We start from the raw sequence: 12,325 nt of genomic DNA on the forward strand, positions 1-12,325 counted from the left end.
AGTTTTTCATGTGATTTGGCCAAACGGTCTAGCAAAAGTAGTAGCATATTAAGACAATGTTTAGAACTTTAGAACTTTATTTACCGTAGGGCTATCCCAAATCATGCTTTTATTTATTCATACCTGGATAGGTTGTTTTCAGGATTGCCCCAGACTTTCCAGGTGTTTCCAGGACTGTTACAACCTACACCTGGAAAGTTTGGGGCAATCCTGGAAACAACCTCCCCAGGTATGAATCTTAAAAATAAATAAAAGCTGTATTCGGGACAGCCCTATGGTGAATAAAGTTCTAAAGTAAACAACATTGTCTTAAAGCAGCTACGAGCAACTTTTTCGATTGTTATTAAACAGTATAAATTTAATATCAATGCATCACATCTTACCTCTAATAGTCGACGAGACCAACGCAGAGTAGTCTCGCTTGAACCCCGAGTGAATCGGCCAGTGTTAGTCTGTCTGTACCAGGGCAGATCAGGAAGTGAAATGAAACGGTTTGCAGCAGCCACTTCGGCCATAACCACAAAATAACTTCCAAAAAACCTGTTAGAATATAACGAGTATGCGTGGCGTTCACAATGTTTATGCTATGTTGCTAGGCAGCGCGAACGGCGTAGGCAGGCAGCTGCGTTTCACTTCCGGGTTTCACTTCCGCGTTTCACTTCCGGGTTACCCGGTCCGGTCTCTCTAGAGAGCCCCCTGTTGACGCGAGTTTAGACAGACATAGACTTAATAATCACCTAAGGGAGCAATCTCAGATACACACGGCTTTGGTCTCAGCTACTATTATAGATAAGATGTGATGCATCAATATTGTAATTATACTGTTTAATAACAATCGAAAAAGTTGCTCGTAGCTGCTTTAATATCCATGGTACTATGATTCAAGATACATGATACACACCGGATTAAGCCATCTCTTCATAGTACCATGAATATTAAGACAATGTTTAGAACTGTATTTACCGTAGGGCTATCCCAAATACAGCTTTTATTTATTTTTAAGATTCATACATGGAGAGGTTGTTTTCAGGATTGCCCCAGACTTTCCAGGTGTTTCCAGGACTGTTACAACCTCCGGGGAACATTGGGCCCTGGGAACATTGGTACACTCCCTATTTAACCATAGTCCCCTATGCTTCACATGTTGCCATGTCCTGCAAGGTGGGATGTATTTAACCAGCCCGGCAATTTGCGCAGAGTCTTCCAGATTAGTGCGCAAAAAATAAGGAAAAAAAAGGCACAGATTAGCCACAATCTGAACATGACACAAGAAACCCAAGTCTGCAGTCTTCAACTTCTCATTCTTGAGCTCATATCTTGGTCTCTCTGTGCTCAGGTCTGAAGGAATCCCTAATCGCCAGGAGCTTTGAGGCCAGCAGATGTCCACTCACTGTTCTGTGCCACTCCTGGGACCGTCCCCTGCAAGACAGACAGAGACAAGACCTTTTAGCAAAGAAAGAGTCGGGGGGTTGGCAACATTTGAACAGAGAAAACCAGGGAACTAGATGTACTGTAACAAAGGACGGACAATTTAGTTTTAAGCCATGGAATGTATGGTGTCAATTTGCCTGTCATGATTCAAGACATAACAAAGCACTGTCGTTTATATCAATGCTTTTCAAAGTGGGCTCCCCAACACAATGAGGTTGACCATGCATTACATCATTTTTAGAGAATGTATAAGCATGACTATTCTAATTGTGGGTTTCACTCTCTCCACTATTTGCACAACTACAGTGTAGACAGTTCAGTTCAATAGTAAATCAACAAAATCATGCATGGGTCGATGTGGCACACTTCATCATAAAGCCTGAGAAAAACACCTATGTGACCTGCTCCATCATTTTGAGTCACATTGACCCCGAAACACATTTTGAGTTTAATACATTGTTGGAAAGAGGAGAATGTAAGCTCTGGGGATATAAAAATTATCTTTGTAGTCCAAAGGTTGAGTGAGATACACCCGTTTATGTCTTGACTGTTTCCAAACTATGTTTTTGAGAAAAACTGCCTCAAAGTTTGACATCAATTCTGAAACATTTAGAGAAATCATTCAAACATAAAAAAAATTCTGAGCTGTCACTACCACCACTACTACTCCTACTATTACTACTAGTAGATGCATCAGCCACCGGTCTGTGATGTCACCCATTGGTTTGTGGACTCCCGTTTTGAAGCCTCGAGTTTGGCGCTAGAGCCAAAAGCATCTAGCGCGAGATCAAGGGTTTCCCACAGACCCGCAGCACTGCCTGCTATTGGTCAGTGATCGGCGAGCTAGGCGACCTGTCAATCACGCCCCAAGACAGTCTGCTTTATTGTCTATTCTACTCTAAATTGGACCATGATTTACAAAATGAACATCATGCTGTATTGAAGAAGACTTGGAACTAGCGATTGAAAGCATCAACTCATGAGGAAAGTGTTTACTGAGGTCATCAAGTGAGAAGTAGGGCCATTTCCCCATTGTTTCCCACCCACAGTATGATGTATGATGCAATCAGTGGTTCTCAAAGTGGGGTCTGGGGACCGCCAGGTGAGGGGGTTCCAGGGGGTCCCCAGCAAAAGGGGGATAATTTATTTTCACTATAATACCATCCACAAGTAACACAGTGACAGAATGTACTGTATGGCTGTTTTGGTCATGGGTTTCATACACTTTCTGTAATAAAACATCTAAAAGCAAAAATCTTATCACACGGGGGGAGCCTGGGACAAACCCTTCTCTCTCGCTCCTCTGCCATCCGTACCTGGTATCGGTGCGGCAGAGGTGTGTCAGTCGAGTCTTCCTGGCACCCGCGGGCTCCAGCAGGTAGAGGCAGGAGTGGACCTGGGCTCTCACCCCCTCCACCGCCACCTCGGGGTGCTCCGTGGACACAGATGACAGGTACACAGGGCCTAGTGATGGGTCGGCCTGCCAGGTCCTGCAGGAGAGAGGAGAGGAGAGGGGAAGGGAGGAGAGGAGAGAGAAGAGGGGAGTGGGGAAGGGAGGAGGGGAGAGAGGAGAGGGAGTAGAGGAGGATAGGAGAGACAGGAGTGAAGAGGCACGGAGAGAAGAGGAGAGGAGGAGAGAAGAGGAGAAGAGGAGAAAAGAGGAGAGGAGGAGAGAAGAGGTGAGATTAGAGGAGCACTGAACAAGAAGAGAGCAAAACTGGAAAAATAAAGGGATAGAAACTCGCTACTTTTACATGCACACTAATACAGTAGCAACTATTCCCAGTAGTCTTTTTGTGATTATGATAATACAACGCCATTAAGATGTTTATGTGACTCTGTGAAGTGATCCCCATCCCCTTACAATCTGATTTACATGTGACTTGTAAACACAGCACCAAAATTAAAGTTGATACAGTCTGTAGCCATCCAAAGCTTCTGCCTTAAAGGAACAGCTCACCATAAAATCCAAAATACATATATTCCCTCACCCGCAGTGCCATTTATCCATCTATATCGTTTTGTGTTAGTTGCCTGAGTTTTGGAGATATCAGCCACAGAGTTTCTGCCTTCTCTCCAATACAATGGAACTGGATGGCACTCGGCTTGTGGTGCTCAAAGTGCCAAAGAAATACATTTGAAAAACTCAACAGCAATGTCTCTTTCCAGAAATCATGACCTGGTTACTCAAGATAATCCACAGACCTTGTTATGAGCAGTTTCATGGAGGAACTATTTTCTTTTGACCAAACTACACCCGCTAGCTGCTAGCTAGTTCCTACATGTGACTGCAAAAGATAATAGTCTATTAATGGCAGTAAAATTGGAGTACTTTATATGCAATTGTGCTTAAAGCAGTGGTTCTGAATGTGGGGATCCGTGTACCACAAGGGGTCCTTGAGGGGGTTCCAGAGGGTCCCCAGCAAAGTGATCAATTGTTAAACTTCCTCATTTCATTTACAAGAAATTAACAACATTACACAATGTAGAAGATTGACTGTTTTGGACCATAGATTCTCTGCTTTCTCTCTGAGAGTTATGGGATTCCTGGATTATAAAATCCTATTTGACAATAAAAAATATTCTCAGATTTGAGAGACAAATAGCATACATGGGGGTCTGTGGCTCTAATCTGGACTAAATTAGGGTCTTTGATATGAAAAAGGTTGAGAATTAAGGATTTTTTTCCCTGCTCTGTCTCGGGGAGCAGACGCAGCAGGTTTGCGCCTCGTTACCTGAGCAGCAGGTGTTCGTGGGGGGGCTGGGAGTCCAGGCCGGTCCCCTGGCCCTGCAGCAGGCAGCGGTACACCTCGCTGTCCCGTGACACACTCTGGATCACCGCGGCCTGGACGAGCATCTCGTCCCACAGACCCTGCTCCCTCTGCAGCCGCTGGAGCAGCTCCCTCTGGGAAGCGTCCACCTCCACGCTGCCCCGCCACAGCCACAGCGGACAGCTGTCATCCATCTGGAAATAAATTATTGTTTTGTTTTGTTTGCATTTCTGTTTATTGGATAGCTTATAGTACAGTAGAGATGGACAGGGATTTGAACCCATGACATCACACCGTAGCCTCCAGGATGCCCCAGTATGCACTCTCTTATACAGTAAGAACAGTACTTAGATGGCAGTAGAATGCAACCGGCGCAGTCCCAGTTTGGAGAAATGGAGACCGGCTGCATCAGGCATGTAGAGCTGTCTGCTGTGTATGAAGGGGGCCATGAGCAAAAATGTAAAAAAACAACAGGAAAATACATAAAATGCTTCTCTACTGCTCACCAAGTCTCCACAAGCCCTGAGATGCCAAGTTGACATGAAAATACATCATTTACACCCTCTTTTTAGCTGAAATATATATAGCCAGATGCAGCTGGAAGCTTACTCTCTTTTTTGTCTATCCCTTCTTATAGCTCGAGCACCTGGCTCAGATTTAAGCTAAAAACAGGGTGTGGACATATTTTCAAGTCAACTTTGCCCCTCAGGGCTTGTGGAGACTTGGATTAGGCCAGGTGAGCAGAATGGAAGCATTTTATGTATTTTTTCTGTTGCTGTTGTTGTTGTTGTTGTTGTGGTGGTGGTGGTGGTGCTGTAGCCTGTACTACAAAGCTAGATTAGTGGTTTAGCGAGGTAACTTCAGGTTTAACCCTGGTTTAGCCGTACTACAAAGCAAGTTAACTTCTAATCACCATGGCAACTCATGCTGCAAAGCTAACCTGGTCCCGACCAGGTTAGCTTCAGAGGATAAGATCAAAATCCATGACAGACCCATATAATCGGCTCTCTGGAGTCACTCACCATTCATATAAGATCGCCATATGAAAAATAGATTGCAGTCAACTGAGAATAGAACAAGAAAAACATTTGTGGCTCTGTAGGCTACATAATTAAATTAAGCCTACCACTTTATGTCTTAACAGCTGAACGATGCGTGGAGAAATATGATCACTATTAATCACGCAGCGCATATCATACACGGAGCCTCAAATGGAGTGAGGGTGATATTCTCCTACATGCCAGAAAAGCCTATACATATAATATAGATATGGGATAAATATGGGATAGCCCCAATAGGCTACTAAATATGCAGGGTACTCTTGCATGTTTCAGCTGGAACTGTGTCCTGTAGGCTGTATGCCAATATATGAGCAAAAATAGGCTAGTTTTTATCAATGAAAACTATGCCCGCATCGTCTCAATTCAGTTCAGCAGTTTTCTCTTTTATATTTACTCTTTTATACTCTTTTATCCTTCAGCATTATCATTATTTTATATATTAATTATTCGATCAGTGCAACCACACACATGAGTGATAGAGATCATTATTCATTGAGCATGCGTTTCTAAATCTATGGTCTAAATAGGTTTACAGATTGTGGAAATTTATAGGCTGAGATTACACATTTAGGGGACAGAAATCGCTGATCAAAGTAAATCAAATGACTGATGTCCCCTGCACCCTCCCACCTCTCCTTCTCTGTTCTCTCCTCCTCTCTGTCCTCTCAGAGAGGTCTGTTCCCTCCCCCGCCTCCTCCTCTCGCGTTCCCCCTGCTCTCCCTCCCCTGCACCCTCCCACCTCTCCTTCTCTGTTCTCTCCTCCTCTCTGTCCTCTCCCCTCTCTCACATTCCCCCTGCACTCCTTCCCCTGCACCCTCCCACCTCTCCTTCTCTGTTCTCTCCTCCTCTCTATCCTCTCTGGGGGGGGGGGGGCGGAGAGGTCTGTTCCCTCCCCCGCCTCCTCCTCTCGCGTTCCCCCTGCTCTCCCTCCCCTGCACCCTCCCACCTCTCCTTCTCTGTTCTCTCCTCCTCTCTGTCCTCTCCCCTCTCTCACATTCCCCCTGCACTCCTTCCCCTGCACCCTCCCACCTCTCCTTCTCTGTTTTCTCCTCCTCTCTGTCCTCTCTGGGGGGGGGGGATGTGGGGGGGGGGGGGGGGCCGAGAGGTCTGTTCCCTCCCCCGCCTCCTCCTCCCGCGTTCCCCCTGCTCTCCCTCCCCTGCACCCTCCCACCTCTCCTTCTCTGTTCTCTCCTCCTCTCTGTCCTCTCCCCTCTCTCACATTCCCCCTGCACTCCTTCCCCTGCACCCTCCCACCTCTCCTTCTCTGTTCTCTCCTCCTCTCTGTCCTCTCTGGGGGGGGGGGGGGGGGATGTGGGGGAGGAGGGGGCAGAGAGGTCTGTTCCCTCCCCCGCCTCCTCCTCTCGCGTTCCCCCTGCTCTCCCTCCCCTGCACCCTCCCACCTCTCCTTCTCTGTTCTCTCCTCCTCTCTGTCCTCTCCCCTCTCTCACATTCCCCCTGCACTCCCTCCCCTGCACCCTCCCTCCTCTCCTTCTCTGTTCTCTCCTCCTCCGCATTTCCCCCTGCGTCTCTCCTTCTCTGTTCCCTCCTCCTCCGCGTTTCCCGTTTTCTCCCCGCCTCCTCCCTCCCTCACACTCCCCCTGCTTCTCTACCCTGGCTCTCCCTCCCCTGCACCCACATCTCTCCTTCTCTGTTCTCTCCTCCTCCACATTTCCTATTTTCTCCCCACCTCCCCCCTCTCCTCCGTCTATATTGCTCATTCTCTCCCCACCTCCTCCCTCCCCCTGCTCTCTTCTCCCCCACACCTCCCCTCCCTTCCCCTCTCCTGCTCTCTCCTCTTGCTCCTTCCCCACCTCCTATACCCTCCAGCATCTCCCATTCCCTCCCCACCCCATCACTCTCTCACATTCCCCCTGCTCTTCTCCCTTCTCCTGCTCTCTCCTCTGCTCTCCCCTCATTCCTATATTTTCTATATTATCAATTGTTCAAATGTTATCTTTATTCTGTATATTCTTGTTACTGTTGTGTCAGCTAGAATTAGCTAGACATACTTTCTGTGAAGCCCTCTGAGACATGCTTGTGAATTAGGGCTATATAAATAAACTTGACTTGACTTGACTTGATGTGAATACAAGCGGCAGCTTTAGCAGTCCTTCAGCAGATTATATCCAACGCGGATTTTCATTCTGACATAGGTTACATTAAATATCCGCTAAAACTCTGATCACGCACTGCGCTTTCATTGAACGAGGAAATGGATGTGGAAATGGGTGTGGGCGTGGATCAACTCAGCTGTTCATAATGTGATTGGCTAGCGCACCTCTTTCGCGTGGACGCGCGCCTGTGCACGAGCGAAAAACGTGCGCGTGCACAGGCACATCCCAGATAAAGCCAGCTTCAGTTATCGAGTAGAAAACCAGCGTCGTAGTATCGTTAAACTAGATAGCTTTGATCCTGTTCAGTCAAACCAGATCAAAGTGACAGATCGCGGGTCTGTTAAGATAGCTTCGTAGTACAGGCTACCGGTGGTGGTGTTTCTTTTGTTTTTGTTTTTTTTACGTTTTTGCACTCAGCAGCTCTACATGCCTGAAGCAGCCTGAAGCATTGTACACGACATACACTGACTGTATGCAAATACCTGTCCCCCTGATGTGGGGTTCCACATCAAAAAAACTGAACCAACTATCACTTTAATGACTAACGACTATATACAGTATGTTAAAGAAAAGGGAAAAGCCGCACCAATTTTTTTCTTTTAACACAAAATTTTCTGTGGAAAATGTCAACACATGTGACTACACATGACGAGAATCAAACATGTTGATTTCACATATTTATCATGTCTTAATTGGTAGACATCCCCGTTCATCTCTCCACTGACCTTCTTGAAGGCCAGCTCCACCGGGTCCGGGGCGGCGTGGCTCTCCCAGCCTGGGCTCCTCTCCCTGGTCTCCTTCAGTAGCTGCTGGGTGCTGAGCTCCAGCCTGCTCCTCCTCTCCTCCTGGTCCTCTCCTCCGCTCTGTGGGATGGGGGACGCCAGGTCACCTCCCTCCCCACACAGAGAGTCCTCTCCGGGGCCAGAGGCACTCACACCCTGGCCCGGCCAAAACTCTGGAAGCTACAGAGACGTTGGTACAGTGTGATGGAAAAGTTTATTTTTATTTATTTATTTTTATTTTAGTTATTAACACGTTCACTGCCAATGACGTATTAATCCGTCAAAAAAAATCCAACGGTTGACTGCCAATGACGTATTAACACATTCACTGCCAGCCGTTTTTTTTTTACTGTAGGTAGGTTCTGCCAGAGGTTTTTTTTGAGGATTCTGGCTCATCTTTCAAGACCCGAGGATTCTTTTCTGCTAAGATTTTGTGAACACACAATATCTCAAAAGAACTAATAGAATGTGTGCTTTCTCTGTCTAAAATAGTTAGTTTGTAGAGTTAGTAGTTATGTAAGCATTAGCAGTTGAATACAGCATGGTTTCAGCGTCTGAAAATTTATTCTGAGATAAACGGCTTTTTGTGAAATTCGATAGAACAGTCACTTTAACCATTCATTTTTGGCATCAGTAAGACGTCAGACATCTAAACAATAGTTTTGAACAGTAATTTCCTCCATAACAGCAGGAAACCCCCCTCTGCTTCCAACTCCTCCCTCCGTGGGCGTTCTCCTCCGCCCTCCTTGGCTCTGCAGCGGGTCTGTGACAAACGAGTTGCTGCTGCCTGGCTGCTGCCTGGCAGTCTGGATGGGGCTCGCTGGATGGGTTTCGCTCGTTTCTTGGCGTTTCGCCAAAAAAAAAACCTTGGCAGAAGCTAACAACAGTATTGAAAAACGGCTGGCAGTGAATGTGTTAAATAAAAAGTATTAAAAAATTGTCAGGGTTACATGACAGTGTTTGTATGCTTGTGTATTTCACTGGGTGGCCAGCCTTACTTGATCAAAGATCAGACTTGGTTGAAATTTATTAAATAAAAAGTATATAAAAAAAAGGAAACTGGTTTCAATGGGGATACGACACTTAACTTCACATACCTTAAAATTATGTATTTTTATTTTTGATTATGTGAATTGACAAGTAATAATTACATTAAATAAGTTATTTGATACTTGTTCAGAATGGGTTCATGATTTAGATGAAGATCAAGATTTATCTATTTAATCTTCATCTGTGAAAAAGTTTTAGCAGGTGTTGTTTGGTGTTTATTGTTGTAATACTAATTTCCCCCACAAGAGCGCACCACTACCCCATGTTCTAAATGGGACTAAAAGTTTTCTTCCAAACTTTAGAACATGGGGTAGTGGTGCACTCTTGTGGCCAAAATGAATATTACAACAAACACTTTTTACTTACTTACACTATAAATTATAATTTTGGTTACGTTAAACCTCAGTGGGCGGAGCCAAATAACCACATTTTCAAGGTACAAGTTAGCTAACTGTCAAACTTGGTGGCAAAGAAGGAACACTGCTCAACACATTAAAAAAAATCTACCTCCAGACCCATTCTGTGAAAAATGTTTGTAAAAAACAAAAAAGCAAATTCCAATCTACTTAATAGCCTTGTAGGGTGTGGTACCTGGAAGAGCCGCAGGGCCTCTGTGACCATATTGGCCAAACCCTGGGTGGCGGCGAGGTTCTCACTCAGGTCCCTCTGGTCCGGACGGCCCAGGCTGTACTTCCTGTGGCTCGACCTATATGAGCGAAGCAGGAAGGAATCAGCATTGCATTTTCCAGCATCAGTGGATTTGTGTGGCACGGAAGCCTAGCAGTTAGACAGTTAGACTGTAAAACCATGCCTTGTTCACAAACCTATGTAGCGTTGTTGCACTACTGTACAACCCCTCATATATTCATATTTAAAAATGCAATATCTGTATAAGCCTTGTTCACAAACCTATGTAGCGTTGTTGCACACTTACCGTACACTTTGACTGTACACTCCTTAATATATTCATATTTAAAAATTGCCACTTTACTACATTGTATCACAGTCACCACATTGTATATAGCAGTCACTGTAAATAGTTTTTTTTGCTTATGTCCAACAAAGTATTCTTGCCTTGATCGCCTTGACTATGTGTAACCTTCTTTCTCCTTTTTTTCTCTATATGTGTGTACTTGTGTACTCTGTGTGTACTTGAGAGCAAAGCTAACCGGAGCCCAATTCCTTGTATGTGTTGCATACTTGGCCAATAAAGCTGATTCTGATTCTGAAATGGTCACAGGGCGGATCACTGCAATGTGTTTCCATCAACAGACATGCGTCCTGTCAAATGGTCTCTGTAGAAGACGAGGTCTCTGAAGAAGATGATGACCCCACCTCCCACAGTCACTCTCAATATGAACATCTGCTAACCCTTTAAAGTCAAGCTGAACCCAAAAATGAATTTTCTTTCCTTTTAGTTCAAATACCTGGGTATTCAGTGCACCTATTTAATAATGTATGCCAAAAAAATAACAAAAATCTAATTTCTTTAGTTTTCCACACTTTTTCACATGAAAAGTTCATTTTTCAGGAATATTCTATTTACCGCAATAGCGTAACTGGCGCGTGCCTCAGAGAGCCTGGTTGTCAGGGGTCCCTCGGAGATTCCAGGCGGTCAGGCAGCACTCATGCATCGTATTGTCCGCTCCGTTCCACACAGAAGCAGCTGGCTGCCTGGTACTCTGCGAATCCCATCGCGTAGCACGACAACACGCTGAATCCCACTTGATTTGGAGGCGGAACACGCCAGGATTGGCCAATGCCAAAGCCAGTCCCCAGAATTGTCAAATCAAATCATCGATATGCTATTATGGTCCGCCTCTCATCCCTGTCATCTCAGACAAGATTTGTTTTCAGCATCTGAAACGCCCTCGACCCTCGCGCTACTTGCATTCCGTTGGGTTCATTACGACTTTAAAATTATGGAAAATAATAAAATGTGTGGTTTCTTTTGTTTCGAACCAACCCATTTTCACTCTGAACTTGTCAAATACTGACGTTTTGACAGGACCCCCTGGCCTCACATTTTAAAGCACTGGGTAGTGGTGTTAATTTTGTCGACGAAAAAAATCTTCGTCGGCTACCTACTTTCACTGATGAAAACTAGACTTTAACCAAATAAAAACAAAGTTGTGATGACAAAATCTATGAGGAAACCTATAGATGTTTTCATCAACGAATAAAAAAACTAGACGAAAATGTTAGGGAGGGACGAATTTGGAAGAGATCCAATCAGAAGAGAAGAATACGAAGTTAAACAGTTAAGTCTGCATTGCACTTTCAAATCTTAATAGCATTCCATAATAAAAGATGAATAGATCTTTCCAATGAGTTTGGAGATTCTAAAGAAACATTTTACGGTTTTCTTTGACTAAGATGAGACAAAAATACTAACTAGGCTAACTAACAAGGACATTTGACACTGGACTATAAGACCAAATAAAAATATAGGCGACAGAATTCCATGCCGACGGCAACGACTGGGGTTCGATTCCCCAGCATTTTCGAAGTGCATTTCAGTTGTAAGCCACATTTATGTTTTTAACAAACATTTTTATTATTTAACCATGACCAAACCACTTCTGTAACACAAGTTGTTGGCTACGGTCTTGTGGCATTGAATGTGTTGTTTGAACGTACAGATTTGGACACAACAGAAGGAAAGAACTACATCATGTCTTAACCCACTGAGTTAATAAAGCAAAAATGAAGGCAACATCTATACATTGTTGACTGGACTTTAAATAATGATTCAAGTTATTGCCATAGTTCATAGGGAATATCAGATTATCATGGCTTTAATTGTTTTAATCCTCTGTGGAGAGTGACCGGAAAGGGGAAGACGGCATGACATGTGACACGGCACACGGGTCATGAGCCAGATCGAAAATGGCACTGTCAGCTTGGCAGTACGGATATGTGCCTCTCAGCCCAACCAAATATTATTATTATTATTCCAAGAAACAGGAAAGACTCAGGAACAGTGCATCATAGTTACTGGAAGTGACAGATTCAGGTTATTAGATTTTTTTTAATTGCTGAGGTTTACTGGAAATAGGGTAAAGTCACTTCGTGACTGATAGCACATAGAGGTCACGTGGAGGCTGGGTTTACCC

At 44.7% G+C, this 12,325-nt stretch overlaps 1 protein-coding gene across 1 annotated transcript in view; it reads right to left on the reverse strand.

Moving 5' to 3' along the window:
• Nucleotides 1-1,310: 1,310 nt before the first annotated feature.
• The window catches only part of LOC310776174 (rho GTPase-activating protein 7), a gene marked incomplete at both ends in the record, with an annotated part of 178,808 nt that continues 167,793 nt past the window's right edge, over nt 1,311-12,325 (reverse strand). The window contains 5 exons of the mRNA XM_083636356.1: nt 1,311-1,419; nt 2,748-2,921; nt 4,167-4,396; nt 8,103-8,339; nt 9,801-9,915. Of these exons, the coding sequence (XP_083492482.1) occupies nt 1,311-1,419; nt 2,748-2,921; nt 4,167-4,396; nt 8,103-8,339; nt 9,801-9,915 (865 nt within the window). The remainder of the gene's footprint in view (nt 1,420-2,747; nt 2,922-4,166; nt 4,397-8,102; nt 8,340-9,800; nt 9,916-12,325) is intronic.

This window comes from Poromitra crassiceps, assembly GCF_964638095.1.
Source record: "Poromitra crassiceps genome assembly, chromosome: 1".
Classification (NCBI taxonomy): Eukaryota; Metazoa; Chordata; class Actinopteri; order Beryciformes; family Melamphaidae; genus Poromitra; species Poromitra crassiceps.